Below are 17,478 nucleotides of genomic sequence, written 5' to 3'. Positions count from 1 at the left end.
GGACAGCGGCTCAGAGAAGAGGCCTTTCCAGCAGAGCCCAGGGCCTGGCGACCGAGGGCCCTCCTGGTGACACGAGCCCCTCACAGCAAGAGATCTGGTTGCCCCTGAAGGACGGCCAGGTGGGGTGGGCCCTGAGAAACCCCACAAAGGTGCAGAGGAAAAAGCAGTGGCCTGGGTCCTCCCCACTCCTCCCTGTCTCGTGGCCCTGGACAAGTCCCTCTCCAAACCTCGGACACCCATCCTGCACAACTCGGTGGGAACCACCGGCAGGATGCAGGAGGGGGCAGACAGAGGCCACCTGTGTCAGGCCGGGTGGCAACGGCCATCGTACCTGGGACATGACCTCCAGGGACCAGCTGTCGGTCATGGAGATGGGTTGGCTGGGGTTGGCAGGGAGCTTGCTCTCCTTGTCTGAGGGCCGGAGCAGCGTGGGGCCGAACACCGTGGCGAGGTTGTGCAGGGACATCTTGTTCACTGTCTCCTTTTCTGCCACCCTGCGGAGGGCCGAGGCAGAAGAGCGGGTGCTGCTGTGACACCACTTTGAGGATGGAGGTGGGCGGGGACCCAGGCCACCCCGGGAGGAAGGGCTCAGCCCCAGCTGTGCAGAAAGCAGACCCCACCCTGGCTCTTCTGGGTCAGAGGGGCCCGGGATGAAGAGCGCTCAAGGCCACCAGGTGGTGGGGCTGGTTCTGGGATGGATGCGGGGCGGTGGTGGGGCCGGTTCTGGGATGGATGAGGGGCGGTGGTGGTGGTGATCCGAGCACACCACTCGCCGTGGCAGAGAGGGATGGGGGTGGCAGTGGCTCTGGTACCCAGAGGGGATAACCACAGACTGGGGCAGGTGTAGAGAGAAGGCCCTGGGTTGCTGGGGAGTCTGACACCGGGGAGACAGCGGAGCATGGAGGACCCCCTCCCATTGCTGCCCTGGGGTTCCCGGAGCCCTGAGCCTCCACATAGGAGCTGGGGTTACCTTTTCAGGTGGTCCAGAAGGAAGAGGAATGTCAGCAGGTTGGCCTCCGGGAGTGACAGCAGCAGGTTAAGCATGCAGCTCTCCTTTGCCACGGGGTCTGAGAGAGCTGCAGGGGGCGGGGGGGCGGTTATTTCTCAGGGTCACAGCATGGGCTGGAGGCCTCTCCCAGGGCCCGTGTCGGAGGGCACAGGACAGCCCAGGGCCGTCACCGTCCTGCCTCACACAGCACTGGCCCCCACTGAGGATGCTGTGGTGGGAGCTGGGGTGGGGAGCCAGCCACCCTGGACGCCTTTTCTGAATCTCAAAGGGGTCAATGGCACCAAAGGGACCAGCGGCAGGAGGCGCCGGGCACAGCTGCCCTCCTGGCACACTCGGCCGTTCCCGCCTCCTGTTCGGAAGAGCCCAAGGCAGGGGAAGCCGGGCTTGGAATAAAGCAGGAAGAGTGACAAGCAGGAGGGCCGCGAGGCCCCAAGGCCCCCTCATCACATCACCCTGTGCACTCAGGGGGCCAGGTCCTCTGTTGAACGGCCCTGGAGGGAGGTGCGGAGGCCGCAGCTGCCCCATGCGCCAGCGCCCCCCACCCTCCAGGTGGACTAGGGGTCAGGTCGGGCTTGAAGCCCTGCTTGACGGGGCCAGGATCTAGGGTAGGTGAGGAGGACAGTGGCCTCCAGGACCCCGCACCCAGGCGTGTCCACAGCAGCGCCAGCTGCTGCAGCCTCTCGGGCGACTTGGAGGGACCGGGACAGCGGGCAGCCCGCTGAGGATGGGCAGAGGCCTCTTGGGACCAGCCTGGTTCTCAGTCCCAAGCCACATGCAGGGTTTGGGCTGAAACTCGGGTTCCCTCACCTCGCCCCTGACCCCCCTCACTCACCGATGCCCTCGGCGAAGTTGGGGTAGAACTCGTCGGTAAAGAGGGGCTCAGGCAGCTCTCGGAAGTAGAGCTTCAGCGTCCCGGCAATGGCATTCACGTCCATCTCGCTCATCATCACTGACACGTCCTTGTTGTCTGGGGAGAGCGCAGACGTGGAACAAGGCCCACAATGGACCCCGAGTCGCTTCTACCCTCTGAGCCACAGGCTGGGCCCATACTGGCCACCCAAAGGGAGCTGTAACTGTGGCTGGGCCCACACGTCCAGGGCTCCAGGCCAGGCTGAAGTCCCGGCTCTGCCCCCTTCCACTTCCAGGACCCTCTGGGGTCTCGTGTCCTTATCTGGCAATTGGGGCAGTTCCACCGGCTTCTCTGCAGCCAGACGCACTGACCCCTGGGCTTTGGTTGGCACCTCTTTTCCACTCCTGGCCAGGGGCAAGCAGGCGGAGCCCCGGTGCGAGATGGGGCCGTCCCCACGGAAGCCCCTGGTCTAACTCCGCAAGAGCCACGCCCGTGTGGTCAGGATGGGTTAAGAACTGGCTTGTGCAGAACCTCCTCCCACAGCGCCATTTCCTTCTCGTTGTGACATAAACGGGCACCCCAGGATCTTGGCTTGGGCACTGTGCCCACACCACCATCCCGCACTGCCCAGCCCGACACTCACTGACGTCAAAAGCCGCCTTCAGTGCCTGGATGTCGGTGGCCACTCCGGACACGCGGTAGATGCCCACTTCCTCCATGCCCCGGCGTTCGATCTCCTCCACGCACTGGCGCACGATGTAGGGCACCTTGGAACGCTCCCTCCTGCAGGGGAGGGGACGCCCTCAGTGCCTGGCAGCCCTGGCTCAGGCTGCAGTGGGGCTGATCCCCGCACCTCTCTGTACACCTGAAGCACCCAGGTTTGGGCACACCCAGAGCCTTCTGTGTGTTCTCCCTCTGTTCTGAGATCTCACGATTATCACTGCTTATATCTTATCGGGGCCTTTCCAACAGCTCCAGATGGCTGGACACCCTACAAGTCACACACGACCTTTGAGGGACAGTCAGGAGGCTTTTCTAAGTGAGGTCAGCCACTGGAAGTCAGCTAAAAGATCCCAGGCCCTGGGTTAACAGGTGACTGCAAGGGTCCTGGAAAGCGGTCTGGTCTCTGAGTCGGGTCAGGGGACCCGATCTCAGCCCTGCCCCCTACCTGCTGTGCGAGAGAAAAATCCTGACCCCTTCAGGCCTGGGGCAGAGGTGAGCCCTAAGCCCAGCAGGCAGCCCGGCCAGAGGACCAGCTCCATGGGGCTGCCTCACGCCCGTGCTCAGACTCCTGTGATTCTACACTTTTCTCTTCCACGTCCTAACAACGGACAATTCCAGCAGCTCCAGGCAGGACGCCGGGGTAAGAGCACTTCAAACACAGGAGACTTGCTGTCTGGAGGGTCAGCTTCAGTCTAGTTTAGTGACTGCATTCGGGAGCCCAGCAAAGCTCTGTCCCTAGACACTCTCACAAGCAGTGCTTCTCTGGGGTACCTGCTGATGGTGCTCTCTGCTCCCTCCCTGAGCCACCCGGAGGTGCTGGGGGGGACGGCTGGGGTGCAGCAGGGAGCAGTGTTTGGACACAAAAGGTGTCCAGGGAGCATCTGACGCAGGTCCCCTGCCTGACGACCAGCGAGGTCAGGGCCCGGCCAGATTCCAAATCGGGGAAGCGAATGGATTCTGGGAGGAGGCGGCCTGTGTCCCTGAGAACTGCCCTCAAACCTACACACAAGCTTCTCCTGGCAACTGACCCATGACAAAGGGGCAGGGTTTCCATCATTGAACAGGAGGCCTAATCGTGACAAATTCCGAGTGAGGGAAGAAAACCCTGCCAAGCGCAGCTCCACGGGCAGCACGGGAAGGGGGTGGGACACCCCTGAGCTTACGGGGACACCTTTCATGGTAAACACGGGAGGCAGCTGAGCACAGTGCTCCAAGGGCCTGGGAGGCGTCCCCGTGCAGTGACTGTGCACAGAGCAGGAGACCCACACCTGCTCTTTCCTCCAGAAACACCTGGGGAGGGGGCGCCCTCGGTCCTTGGGGACAAGAGACGCATGAGCCCCAACCCCTCACCACTCACTTGGTGACCACAGCGATCTTGACTCCGAAGACGCCCGTCTGTTTTCGGGAAGGCATCCTCTTCAAGCTGAACTCTCTGCTGGTGAACTTGACTGACAACTTCACTTCAATCTGCAGGTGGAGGGGGCACGATCCTCTCACCCTCCTGGTCCTCACAGCCTGTGTTCCCAGGGGCCCCGGGATCTCAGCAATTCTTTCCACCCCCCACCCCCGGGGCGAGCAGGGTAAGGTCCAGGTGGGGGGTGGCCCCTAGTCCAACTCAGCAAGAGCCAGGAATGGTCAGGATGATCTAAGGACCAGCTTCTGCAGAACCTCCCCCAACGACCCCATTGCTTCTCTTTCTTATATAATTCTAACAACAACAACAAAACACTAGAGAAAAAGTATAGAGAATAATATAACAAAAAGATGAATTATCTATCAAATGGTAACATTTTGTCCTACATGCCCAGACCTTTTTTGGTGTGTGGTAGTAGTTTTTCTTTTTAAGGTCTAAATCCTTCTGGGGCAGAGTGGCATGGACATATATACACCACCAAACGTAAAATAGATAGCTAGTGGGAAGCAGCCACATAGCACGGGGAGATCAGCTCGGTGCTTTGTGACCACGTAGAGGGGTGGGATAGGGAGGGTGGGAGGGAGGGAGACGCAAGAGGGAGGAGATATGGGGACATGTGCATATGTATAACTGATTCACTTTGTTATAAAGCAGAAACTAACACACCATTGTAAAGCAATTATACTCCAATAAAGATGTTAAAAAAAAAATCCTTCTGGGGCACTGAAGGCTAATCAGGGGTCTTAGTTTCTACGGGCAGACCTTGACCCTAGGGTCAAGGCCCTGTCTGTCCCCATGATGCCACTGGATTGCCATCTGAGGAGGGATGCTCAGTGCCTGGTGGGTGACTGCACTCCAGCCACCAGGCGGACTCCTGCCTGCACACAGCGATCCTGCCCCACGGTGCCTCTGCCTCCTCCAGCCACATCCCCCCTCAGACACCAGCTCAGGCTCAGCCTCCTTCCGACTGTTTTGGAAGAGACCGGGACCACCCCAGCCTTCGGCAGGAAGCGGGTGCCAACACAGCCCCATGGGTACATACCCCATTCATGGCGATGATGGTCCGCTGCCACTCTCTGTCCTGCAGGGCCTGGGGGTCCAGCTGAAAGCAAGGGGTCACGATTATCAGATGCCCTGGGGTCTGTGCAGAGGCCTGGCCGGGCAGCAGCCCAAGCCTGCTACTTCTCCATGTCTAAGTCGAATCGGAGCCAGACCCTGGCCGGCACCTCTATCCAGAGACCAAGAGGGGTCCTGAGAGAGGAGAGGACCTGCTAGAAGCCCCCGGCACCTCAGAGCCCTCCTGCCCCCAGACCTTCGCTGCCTGTAGCCTAGGCTTGCCCCCGGGATGTCAGCAACAGCTCGGGCCCTGTACCCTGCTCCTCCGGTCCCTTCCTAATGGGAGCTAACATCAGTGCTGGCAGCCCTGCCGTCCTGCTCCCTGCCCCCACCCCCGGCATCAGAGGTGCTTCATGCAGCTCGGAGGAGGCTGACAGTCGATTTAGACACACTTTGGGAAGCCCGATTTCAACAGCATCTTCCTGGGGGTATGTCATCCAAGAGCTGGGGACACTGTCCCGAGCTCTGGCTGTGGGAGCCCGTGCAGGCGGGGTCTCCAGTCCAGGCCGGGCCCATGGCTCAGAGTCAGGCCCAGAAGGACCCGGAGCCCAGCTCCAAATCACGCCACTGGCGAGGGGGGGCTGGACAAAGGCTCCCTGCAGCCCCTCTCGCTTCTATCCCATAGAGCGCTGTCCAAGCGCCGGTCCTCGGGACCCTGCTGTTTAGTGTCACCTGACTGTGCTGCTGTAAGATGCCCTGACCTTCCTGGTCAGGCTGCGTGTCCCCTGTCCACAAGGGCTCCAGTTCCCCTGCTCTGGGGAGCACATGTTCTATACCAGCGGGTTGGGCTGGACGAATAAGCACCTGGGAGCTCTTGTTAAAGAAATACCTCCCCAGTCTCCGCAGAACTGATGGCAGCACAACCAAAAACTGCCCAGGTGATTCTGGTGTGAAGCCAGGTCAGGGAGCCACCATCCAACACCACATAACCTGGCACTCCTTGCACGGTGCCCCGGGATTTCATCGCTTGCTTTGGGTGATGGTTCATTTCTGCTACTAGAAAGCTGCTTAAGAGCAGGATCACACTTCATGATTGCTGCCCACGCGTTCACCCCACCCCAACATACGGCGGTACTACGCACAGTGTGCTCAGGACAGCCATCACCTGTTTATCCACTGCAAGGGATCCGAGAGGAGACAGCCACCTGGGCCGTGTGCAGGGGAGGCAGCTGGAAAGCGAGGCCCCGAAGCCCTACCTCTCAGGTGTGTGCACCCAGGCCCTCCCCCTGCCCCCGCTCGGCACAGAGGTCATCATAGGCACTCCTGGGGGTGAGCCTTCCTCACCTCCCCTCTAGATCCTACTGGGTACCATTCGCAAGGATCTGAAATGCATGGACAGACTGACACAGACAAACAGAGGGAGGCAGAGCATCTCCCTCCTGGGCCGTGTGGTGACAGGTTCTCCTTCTCTTCCAGGAGGGTCTCGGGGGCCACACTCCTGGGCCGTGGGGACCCCACCCTGAGGGGCAGGTCTGTGAGCAGAGAGCAGTCACAGAACACTCCCACACGGTGCTTCCCGACACCCAGCTGGGGTCACACCTCCTCCGGGGGAGGGTGCGTGCAGGGGGGTGACACCAGGGCCCTCACAGCTCTGGGGCCAGTGGAGCTCCCAGCTCTCAACCAGACCAGGTGTGGCGGGAGAGAAGGATGCACACTGCTGGTCCCTCACCCCCAACTCCCGTGTCCTGGCCGCCCAGGAAGGAAGGGGGCAGGCACGGTTCTTCCTGCTCCCAAGGAAAGGGACAGTTTCCCTCCACCGCTGGCAGTTGTAAACAGGGAGACATGGCAGCAGAAAGATACCTTTCCTTTCCCTCCAAAGAACGGTAATCACTAAGCCCCTCTCCCCTCCCCTCTTCCCAGGACAGAGACTGGCACACACAGCCCAGCCCCAGCCGACCAGCAGAGGGACAGAGAGGGGAACAGAGCCCGACACCGGGCGGCAGGGACCCTGCCTGGCACCACCCACCCAGGAATCCCCGGCCCACCCGCAGGCCCACCTTGCTCTTGCACACGAGGCTTCGGATGTGTGTCCACAGGGCGGTGCCGCAAGCACACAGGTGCTTTTCGACAGAGGCCACCCGTCTCCGGCCTGCCCGGCTGGGGTGGAGGTACCGCAGGAAGCCCTGCAGGGCGGCTGCACACGGCGTCTCTCGCATCCTCAGACCTGCTGCTCGAGGGGCTGGCAGCAGGGCAGGGGTGTGATGGACAGAAGCGCAATGGACAGGAGCGTGGCAGGGCAGGAGCACGATGGGCAGCAGTGCGGCGAGCTCCCGGCCTCCTCCACCTTTTGACCAGGCTTCTCGGGAAGCCCCGCCCCTGCAGTCTAGCCAAGGTGAAAGTTTCCCATCACCCCTGAGTTCTACTTTTTGTTTGTATGGGAAAAACACCCCCACCAGCAGCCTATTGGTTTTGGGAATTCCGATGCGTCATGATTTTCTCCAAAGCCCAGAAAAGCCAAGCTTCCTTCTCAAGTGGCTGGTTTCCTGTTGGTGACTTTGGAGGCACTGAGTAACCTGTGTCTGCCTGGCCAGTCTGCTTCAGGGCAGACGTGTTCAGGGGACACCCCCCCCACCTCCCCGCAGCCAGTGACCCCATCACGGCAGGCACTGCCGGGGCTGGACTCGGGTGGGAGAACACCCCACAGCCCCCAGAGCACAGCCAGTCGGCCCAGTGACAAGGGGGTTTGGTGCCACCATCCACCCCCAGCACCGACGTCCAGCCCCACCTCCACCAGGCCCCAGAGGCCGGGGCGCGCACTAGCCCCCAGAGTGCAGACCTGGGCCACGGCGCTGCCCGGGCGGCTCCAGTGGGAAGACAGTCCCCAGGCTGGCTCGGTTCCAACAAACAGAGCGTGCTGAGCAGAGCGGAAGCAGCATGAGAATAACACAACGGTGAGGCCGCGGCTCGGTTCCGTCCAGCCCCAAACAACACTCAAGGCTAGCACGCTCTCTCCTGGGCTATTGAAAGCACAGGGAAGTAAACAAGTGGGGACCATGGAGGGGAGAGGACTGGAAAACGGCAGTTGAGGGAAAACCCAGGGCCGCCTCACACCCGTCTTCCCAGGAGGAAGGTCCAGGTCCCCGTTTATCTCTCCTAGGGCTGGGCAAGGGGGGCCTCCGAGGAACAAATGTGGGCGGTAAGCCTGGTGGACGGTTGCCCCAAGGTCTGCCTGGAAGACAGCCCTGTGCGACTGGCCAGGGAGGCGGTGAGGATGGGGCAGGTGCTGAGGACCAGGCACTGCCCTGCCTGCTCTGTAGCAGACACGGCCAAACGGGTCACCGACGGACAACCCTGGGGCATCTTCTCACCCACCCCAGCTTGGGCGGTGGCAGGACCTGTCCAAAAAGGAAATGCTGTTCCCTCCTCACCAGCCTCATTGGAGACTGTAGTTTCCTCCGGGAAACTGTCAACATCCAGGACGGTCCAGCAGGGCCTCCCCAGCCCTCCCGACTGAGCCCCACGTGTCTGCACTGTAACCCACTCCCTGGAGTGGTCCCTAAGAGGGGACCAGAGACTCCGCCCACGAGGGGAATCTGCTCTCCTGCTTCTCCTCTCACTAGTCTATTCTCAGGAGCTCTATCCTCTACATCTTTAACTCCTTCCTGACCTTCCCTGACCCCAACCAGGCCACAGCGTCACCCAAAAAGACAAAGGACAGTGCCAATCAAAAAGACAGATGGTAACAAGGGTCAGGGAGGATGTGGAGAAACAGGAGCCCTCGGACACCACCACGGGGACGTGAGCTGCTGTGGCCTTCCTGGAAAAGCAGGGCAGCTCCTCACAGAGTTAACCTTGGCTGCCTGACCTGGCAATTCCCCTCCTGGGTCTCCACACAGGAAGGAGGAAAACATCTGTTAACACACAGACCGTGCACACATTCATGGAGCATTAACCATCACAAGCCCAAGCTGGAAACAACCCAAGTATCCATCAACTGGTGAATAGATGGATAAACAAAACGTGGCGTGTGGATACACGGATGAGATGTGGTCCAGCCAAAAAAGGAATAAAGTAAACGCTCTATGACGCGGGTGACCCTCAAAAACATTTTGCTAAGTGGAGGAAGCCAGTCACGAAGACCACGTCATGGAGTATGGTTCTGTTTATAGGAAACATGCAGAATGAGCAAATCTATAGACAAAAAGCGGGTCAGCCCGGGCCTGGGGGTGGGAACAGGGAAAGGGTTTTGGGTGGATGGAAACATTCTCAAACAGGATTGTTGGTGATGGTTGTACAATGCTGGAAGTTACTGAAGATCACTGACTTACCTACTTTAAAGGGATGCTGTATGGTATGTCAGTTAATGAAAAAAAGATACTGGGTCCCAAACTGGACCACAATAGAGCCAAGGAGGGACTGGGTCCCAGCACCACTCTCCCCACAGTGGCAGAGATATGCTTCTTCAGGACAAATCCCAGGGAATCCGTACAAGGATGTGCTCTTGTGGTTTTACATGTTCACAACTTTTACAGTTGAACATCTAAAATCTTCCTCAAATGTTTGTGAAAAGCAATCACCACCCATTTTACAACACAGTCTCACCCCATTCATCTCTGACAACCCCCCCCCCCAACCGCACCTCCATCCCCAGGTGCACAAGCGGCCCTGACACGGTGAACAGCCATGTGGACAGAATGTGGATGGTCCTGAGATGATCCTGATGGCAGGTGTGACTCGGGGACTTTGTGACAGGATCAGCTGCCCCCTCCCCCTCTCCTTCCTGCCTGACGGGTCTCCAGGGCTCTTATCCACACTTTGGCTGGTGTGTATCTCTCCTGCTAGAATGCAAGTGCCCCGAGGACAGGGCCTCCTCTGTTTCATTCACTGTGGTATCTCTGTGCCCAGACATACATGCATATAATACGTAATGTAAACATGTACATACACAGTGTTGTGCAACCATCCTCACTGTCCATCTCCAGAACCTGCTCATCTTCCCAAACAGAAACTGCCTCATTAAGCAATAACTCTCTGTCCACCCCCACCCCCACAGTGGCCTCTATTCTACTTTCTGCCTCCATGAATTTGACTACCCTGGGTACCTCATTCAAGTGGAATCAGACAGTATTTGTCCTTTTGTGACTGGCTTATTTCACTGAGCAGAAGGTCCTCAAGGTTCATCCATGTTGTAGTGTGTGTCAGAACATCCTTCCCTTTTTATGGCTGCATACTATTCCACAGTATGGTCACGCCACATTTTGTTTATCTACTCACCAGCAGCTGGTGGATGCTTGGGTTCTTTCCAGTTTGAGGCTGTCATGGTCTGTGCTGCTGAGAACATGTGTGTACAAGCCTTGGTGGCACTTCCACATCTGGTGATGTTGCCAGGCACTCCCCTGGGCTCCTGGGGCACAATGGCCCAGAACTGGTGGTCGAATGGGGAGACTGACTGAGAGTGGGTATACCTCACAGCTTGGTGATGGCTGGAGTGTGGGTGCCAGGACGTCCCCAAAGGGGCACAGTCGGACCCCCTGGCCCATACCCAGTCCGGGTACAAGCTTCCCGGCTGAAGGAGAAGTCTGGGAAACCGTGTCCCACCCCGAGCCGGCCCCGAGCTGTAGTCTCAAATAAAGCGAGGGTCAAGCCAGACACCCGAGGCCCCAGTCTCACCCATGAGGCTCACATAAGACATAAAACATTAAAAAAAAAAAATCACTTCTGATGCTCCCATCAGAACCTGAGTTGTGAGCCGAGCAAGACACACACAAGAGCAAGGGAAATGGGAGAAGGCAAAATTCTAGGACATGATATAAAGAAGAGACAGGACGTTGCACAGGGAAGTGAGAGAAGGAAAACTGAAGGAAGAAATTCACGACAGCGTGAGGCTCCACTTTCCCTGGGCTTTGCTGACCCTGGTGATGCCCCCCGCTCCCTACCCAGGACATGTTGGGGCATTGGGGCCCAGCGACTGGCCCAGCGACTCCTCAGATCACGGCACCCCGTACATCCCCATGAATCTGGCTGCTCTTGGAGCTTAGGATGTGGTCATCTCTACCCAGGGAACCAGTCCCTGAAGCCCCAGACGCAATGACCCTCAGTGAAGGCGTCTGTCCTGACTCCTCCCTCCTCTGACATAACTGCACCATCAAGGCCACCGCTGCCCCAGGCAGGGCCTGATCCGGCTCGAGGCCCGTCTGCAGCATCCTCCTTTCTGAGCTCTGGACCGTGAAGCCTGGGGGCAGCTGTCTTCTTGTCCTCGGGCTCCCCGGGGCCTGGCACACAGAGGCTGTCGATCACTAGGGTGGCACAGCGGGCTCCTGGGGTCTGAGGACGGACAGCTCGCTGAGCCTCAGATCTGGCTTGAAGAGGGAGCTCACTGGGTCCTCTACACCTGCCCGCAACGACCCCGGGGCCACGTCCCCACTGGACAGCCTGTCCCTCTTCCTTCCTCGTCACCGGCTGATGCTCTGAGCTAGCCAGCTCACGCACCTGGGTTCTGGAGGGAGAGTCCCCCACCCTCCTCTCGCGGGGCCTCCGTCTCTCGGGGAGGGAAGCGGGACCTGGCAACTCAACCAGGACAGTCACCTGAAGAGCAGGGGCCGAAACCCGAGAGTCCAGCCAGCGGTTCCTGAACCCACCACTCACCAACACCAACAGGGGGGTAAAAACACATGGATCCAGAACCCTAACCTGGGGGACTGGGACCTAGCTCCCCAGATGATACTGACACCTCTGGCCCAGGCAGGTGTGTCCGATTTCCATCCCTGGCCCCTCGGGGCCCGCTGACCCCTGGCTGGCTCCCACTTCTCCATGGCCCCCCTCGGACACTCTGGGGTGCTGCACTTTCCCCCCCTCATGGGAAGGGCTCTCCACTCAGCTTCCGAGTTAAGGTGTGTACATGGGGCAGGGAGCACCTGGGGGATGTAGGCATGCGCCGCCCCCCCAACCCCGCAGCAGGACATGCAGGGCCACACACCCCTCGCACGTGGCCCGGCTCGGAGGGCACCTGGATTTACTGGGAAAAGCCCCAACTCAGGAAGGCTGGGCCCCGGGAGTCATGGACGCCCTCACCGAGGTGGACCCTCCATAGAAAAAAGGCATCCGTGGGGGAGGGGGAGGGAGAAAGAGGCCTGGCTGGGGTCCCAGGGTGTCGCTGGCATGACCACCCTCCCCTGACTTCCTTTCTTCTTCTTCCTGAGGATCCTGATTCATAAACAAGGTCCCCCCTGGCCGCCTACAGCCTGAGTCACAAATGCCCCTCCTGCCCCTCTGGGATCCCCCCCAGGGTGATGATGGCTCAAGGGTGGGGTTTCCCACCGTGTCTCCCAGGGAAGCAGAGATGAGGGGGCGGAGCCAAAGCCAGCCTTTTCCACTAACAACAGTGACGACAAATAATAATAATAGCAGCAGCTGACACTGAAGGCCCCCACGCACAGCTCCATGACCCCCACCCATTTACAGGTGAGGAAACGAGTTTGCGCAGACACAGCTATGACTCACCCCAGGTCCCAGGAGGTGCAGTGGGGCTGGGGAACTTGACAGTCTCTCCTTGGCTCAAATCTACAGGCTTCTCAGAGCTGCTTTCCAACTACAAGCATCCCTCATTTTTCTGTGCTCTGCAGATACTGTGTTTATACAAACTGAAGGTTTGTGGCAACCCTGCATTGTTAGATGCTGCTTGGCATATTTCAGCAATAAAGTATTTTTTAATTAAGGTACTTACATTGTTTTTTCAGACATAATGCTATTGCACACTTAGACTTCAGTACAGTGTAAACATAACCTTTATACACACTGGGAAACCAGAAAATTCACTTGACTTGCTTTACTGCAGTATATCTGAGGTATGCCTGTAGGTCTTGTCCCTGGGGCATGTCCTCAAGAGGCCAATTTTAGCAAGAATCCTGCTAAGTCAGTTTAGCAAGAATCCCCCATCCTCGCTCAATATCTAACCAACCTCGACATCTGACCAAGCTACTCATTCCCCACCGTCCCCTGGTGATGTCTGATCACCTGGGCCTGTCTTTAGCAAGAATCCCATTAGGTCGGCTTAGCCAGAGCCCCCTTGGCCCTGGTGTTATTTTACTACTCTACCATTATTGATGTTCTCAGTCATTTTCCATCTGCTCCCTGTCCCCCGGGGCGGTAAATTCCCACCTTTCCTTGTTGTTTTCAGAGCTGAGCCCCATCTCTCTCCTATTTCGACAGCCTCCTGGAATGAAGTCCGCCTTGCTGGTTTAACAAGGCCATGAATGTATTTTTTAACAGAGTCCACCCCTCCCCCGCTCCCATCTCACATCTGGGTCCTACTGTAAGGAGGACTGTCTGAGGAGCTCAAAGCACCATGGATGGGGAAGCGCAGGCTGGGATCAGACACTGGGAGCAGCAGGGACTCGGGGAGACGCCCCTCACCAGCCCCCTAACCTCACCGCTCACGTCTTCCCCAGATGGGGCAGGCACTCACCTGGTACCCCCTGACTGTCGGAGAACGCAAGTGTGAGCATAAGGAAATGTTTTGTTTACATCAAAATGTATCAAGGCAGAGGGTTTCCAAAGACAGCTTGACTCAGTAAAGGAGGAAAACGAGTGTCAGTTCTTTTCTCTTTTCCTTTCTGAGACCCTCGGTTACCCAGCAGCAGTGCTTAGAGGCCCCAGTTCAAAGCCCACCACCCCTGGGACCCCAGCCGTGGAGGGTGCAGATGACTGGTGTCAAAGGTTGGAGGAACCGGGGCCAAGAAAAGGAGCCGGGCACCAGCCTGTCAGCTCATCGTAGGCTCTGCAAGATGCGTGTGGGTGAGGGACGCCAGGGCTGGGGGCAGGTGCAGACACGGAGGGGAGTGGGAGGGAGCAAAGGGAGCCAGCCATCCTCGAGCAGCAGAGGTGACGACTAAGGACCAGCGTGATGACCGGCATGAGGCAGATGCCTAAACACGGCAGCGCTCAAAGGCATCCAGCTCAGGACATTCACGGAACAGCACCGTTTGGGGACCGCCCCAGCATCCATCAAGAACAAAACGGCCCAGCAGTGCGGCTGGAATCCATGGGATTCCACGTAAAGCCAGGAGGGTGGACAAGATCTATGTGGAAACACAAGGCTGGGTCTCAAGATCACTGCGGGGAGTCAATGCACGTGAGCCGCAAGGCAGTAAATATCAGGCAGCACCCACAGGAGCCACCCACGCAGCACCCTGTCTGCCAAGCTCACGCAGGGTGGCCCTGGTGGAGGGAGGGACCTGGCTGGCCACAGGTCCCTGGTTGGGACGCCAGAAGTGGGACGACTGATAAATCCTGGCCTGCTTTTCTGCTTTTCCACCCAGAAGCCCAGCTCTAAACCAAGACCCTAAAACTGGCCCAACGGAAACCTGGGTTGACGGGGAGCAAGGAGGGACCATCCTCACCCAGGATCGAAGCCACAGGCAGGTCTCAGGTCCAGGACAGCCGCCAAGCGACCCTGGACCAGGAGCCGGCCTTCGTGGACCATCCCCGCCCAAGAGGGGCCACGAGTCCTGCCTTCCCTGTGCCGGGCGAGGCTGCCGCCCTGCTCCCCAACATGCACCCCAACCTCAGTGGGCTCACTAGAGTGTCGTCCCGGACTGGTGTCCCCTCCCACCCTGGGCCGTCTCCACCTTAGGAGAGCCCAGCCCCAGGTGTCATTGGCTTCCTCACCCTGTGTCTTTGTCTTGCCCTGTGGCGCCAGCTGGTGGGTGGGTGAGGGGAGCAGAACAGGGTGATCAGAGGGGCGTTTTTGCTTTCAGACCTGCTCTCAACGTACAGGGGTCCCTGGAGACCCTGAGCCATCAAATTCCCTAATAAGCTTCCAAGGTGGGGAAGCCAGCAGCGTGCACCTCCCAGGAAGCCAGCCAGCTGGAGTGGTGACTCCCAGACTTGCCAACAGAGATGACGAACTACCCAGGGATGAGTCACCCTTTCTCCTGTCATTCCTGCTGTGAGGATCTTCACTTCCTGCCCCAGGGAAGGGAGGCGGGGCTTCCTGGAGAGCCCTGTCCTCTGACTGGCACCTGGAATGTCCAACCACTCCCCCACCAGGAGGCCTCATCCAGGGGTCCCGGGGCACCAGGGGGAGTGGGGAACAGTCAGGGCCCACCTCCAGGGCAGGGCAGGGAGGAACCCGCTTAGCTGGGTCCAGTAAGATGCCCCGTAAGGAAAGAGGGTACCGGGGCTTTCTCCACGGGCGGCAGAACCGTGCAGGTGAGGCTGCAAGAAGCGCAAGGCAGGTGATGCAGCTCCTGTCTGCCAAGCAGTGCGAGAGCTGGGGGGTGGGGTGGGGTGCTTCCAGGGCCTGGGTAAACTGGAAGGACTGAGGGCCCAAATGGCTTGGACCCCTCGCTGGTCCTGTACAGACACTCCTGGCCCACCAGGGGCTCCTATGACAACTCCAGGGGGGGACCTGTGCCCCAGGACGGATGCAGCTGCACCCCCTGGAATCTGAGCCTAGAAGCCAGAGAGGGGATGTCAGGCAGGTAGACTCAGACTCTCATGCTTTTCCAAGAAGAGGAAGCTCCTAATTGCCAATTGCAGCCCAGGGCACCAACTCAGCGGCCTGCCTTGGGGTCTTCCGGAAGCCATGGAGGCACTGCAGCCCCACTGGAAAAACAGGTGGATCTGAAATTCCTTTGGGGACAAGACGGGGCATGACAGACACTCAGATAGAGGGGCAGAAAAGGACCCACGAAGGTGCCAGCCCAGGTCTCCCACGGCGGATGATTCAGAGCCAGGCCTGCCTCACCCCCATCTCAGTGTCCCTGAGTGTCAAGTGGGGGAGAACACAGAGCATCTGGAGCTGGGGTGAGTGCGTCCGGGGCCGGGGGACAACTACGTGGCAGTGGTGGGGGCAGACAGGACCCTGCAGGGAGCAGAGGGCAGCAGCCTCACCTGTACCTGGCCCTTCCCCATGATCCTGTCTGCACTCTCGCCGTCCTCCTTGGTGATCTTGCTTTTGTTGTAACACTTCTCGTAGCACAGTATCCTCAAGGTCTGTGAGCCTTCCAGCTCGATCTCAAACTCCTGTGGCCCCGAGAGAGAAGGAAAGCCCCGAGTTAACTGGGGGGTCCCCGACGAGTGGGGGTCAGTGCTGCCGGCTGAAGGGGCCTCTGAACCGCGGCTCCTGCACAGACAGCTCCCGAGCTGCCCCGGGAGGCCCCGCGTCGAGACTCCCCTCACTTTCGTCCCGCGATGCAGACCCTCGGAAGCCACTTCCCTGTGAGCATCACACCGTGGCCCAGTCTGGATGCTTCTGGAAGCTCTGAGCGCCTCTCAAACCTAATCCAAGCTCCTTAAGCCAGCATCTCACAGCGTGGTCCCCGCACCACCTGCACCAGAAGCTCTGGGATGATGGTTACAAATGCAGACACTCTGTGGGCTTTGGGGCATGTGTCCTCGGAGGTTCACCAATTACGACAAGTGCCCCACTCTGCTGAGTCAATAGTTGGGGGAAGGACAGGGACAGGGGGACATGGAAAATCTCTGTCCTTTCTGCTCAGTTTTGCTGTGGACCTAAAGCTGCTCTACAAATAAAGTCTATTTGAAAGGGGAAAAAAAAAATCGATCCAGGGAGGCAACCTAGGCGAGAGAGGGACCTGGGAAGAAAGAATTCTCCCGTAGGTTTTCAAGGTGTCTACTTTCTCCTCCATCACCCCTATGAAACCTTCAGTAAATGCTGCATTTCACACCAGTGCTTTTGCAGGCATGGGTTCTTGCTGGGGAAGCAGCAGGGAGGGGAGAGCAAATATTTCTGAGCCTGAATAGGGGTAGGGAGGGTGTGTATGCCCAGAACCTGTGAGGCCCTGGATAATCCATACACACACAGCCAGGGTGGCCGCCGGGTGGCCTGATGCTCTGAAGCTCCCCTCACCCCATGATCGGTTCCTCGAGCCCCCAGGGCTGCCTCACACCAGAACCCTCTGCATAGTATCCAGAGCCCTGCCCTTGTCGCCTCTGCTGGGTCACGGCCCTCTCGCTCTCCGCAAAGCCTCCTTCGATGGATCCACCTGGCTGTGATCCCCCCTTGTCACAGCAGACACCAGCCCTTTCCGAATGGGCACCCAGAGCTATAAGGACCAGGTAGTCCATTGGCTCCCCGTGCCCCAGTCTTATGGAGGCGGCACAACTAATAATCACAGGAGTGATGCTGAGAAAAGAGACTGGGGTTCCCTCCAGCCCAGCGAGGCCCCCCCCACACAAGCAGAGCCCCAGCTTCCGGACACTGAGAGGGTCCGGAACGCTCATTCCAATTTCTGAGGAAAAACGCCATGGAAACCTCCCAAGGAAACACTGAGCAATAACAAAGGCCTTAGTAACAAGAAGCCCTTCTAAGTTCTTTTTCCAGATGCTTCACCAGCAAAACAAGTTTCTTTGTAACTGGGGGGAGGGGAGTGGAGAATTCTCAGGAATATGGAGATAAAATCT

The 17,478-nt window shown here is 58.7% G+C and overlaps 1 protein-coding gene across 6 annotated transcripts in view; it reads right to left on the bottom strand.

Moving 5' to 3' along the window:
* The window catches only part of BCR (BCR activator of RhoGEF and GTPase), a 101,343-nt gene that overhangs the window by 2,309 nt on the left and 81,556 nt on the right, over positions 1-17,478 (bottom strand). For 4 of the 6 annotated variants that reach the window (XR_005022634.1, XM_036875042.1, XM_036875043.1 and 1 more), the window contains exons 16-22: positions 15,946-16,077; positions 5,039-5,098; positions 3,940-4,049; positions 2,503-2,642; positions 1,842-1,976; positions 971-1,076; positions 332-494 (exon numbers count right to left, since the gene is read on the bottom strand). Coding sequence is in view for 5 of the 6 variants with exons in the window: in XM_036875042.1 (XP_036730937.1) it covers positions 332-494; positions 971-1,076; positions 1,842-1,976; positions 2,503-2,642; positions 3,940-4,049; positions 5,039-5,098; positions 15,946-16,077 (846 nt within the window). In the remaining variant the exon portion in view is untranslated. Of the gene's footprint in view, positions 1-331; positions 495-970; positions 1,077-1,841; positions 1,977-2,502; positions 2,643-3,939; positions 4,050-5,038; positions 5,099-7,177; positions 7,436-15,945; positions 16,078-17,478 lie in introns of those variants that run through there. The other 2 variants (XM_036875040.1, XM_036875045.1) reach the window with 2 other exon arrangements.

This window comes from Balaenoptera musculus, chromosome 14 (genome assembly GCF_009873245.2).
Source record: "Balaenoptera musculus isolate JJ_BM4_2016_0621 chromosome 14, mBalMus1.pri.v3, whole genome shotgun sequence".
NCBI lineage: Eukaryota > Metazoa > Chordata > Mammalia > Artiodactyla > Balaenopteridae > Balaenoptera > Balaenoptera musculus.
The sequence above is the reverse complement of the archived record's forward strand: the minus strand, read 5'-3'. Positions and strand labels throughout refer to the sequence as shown.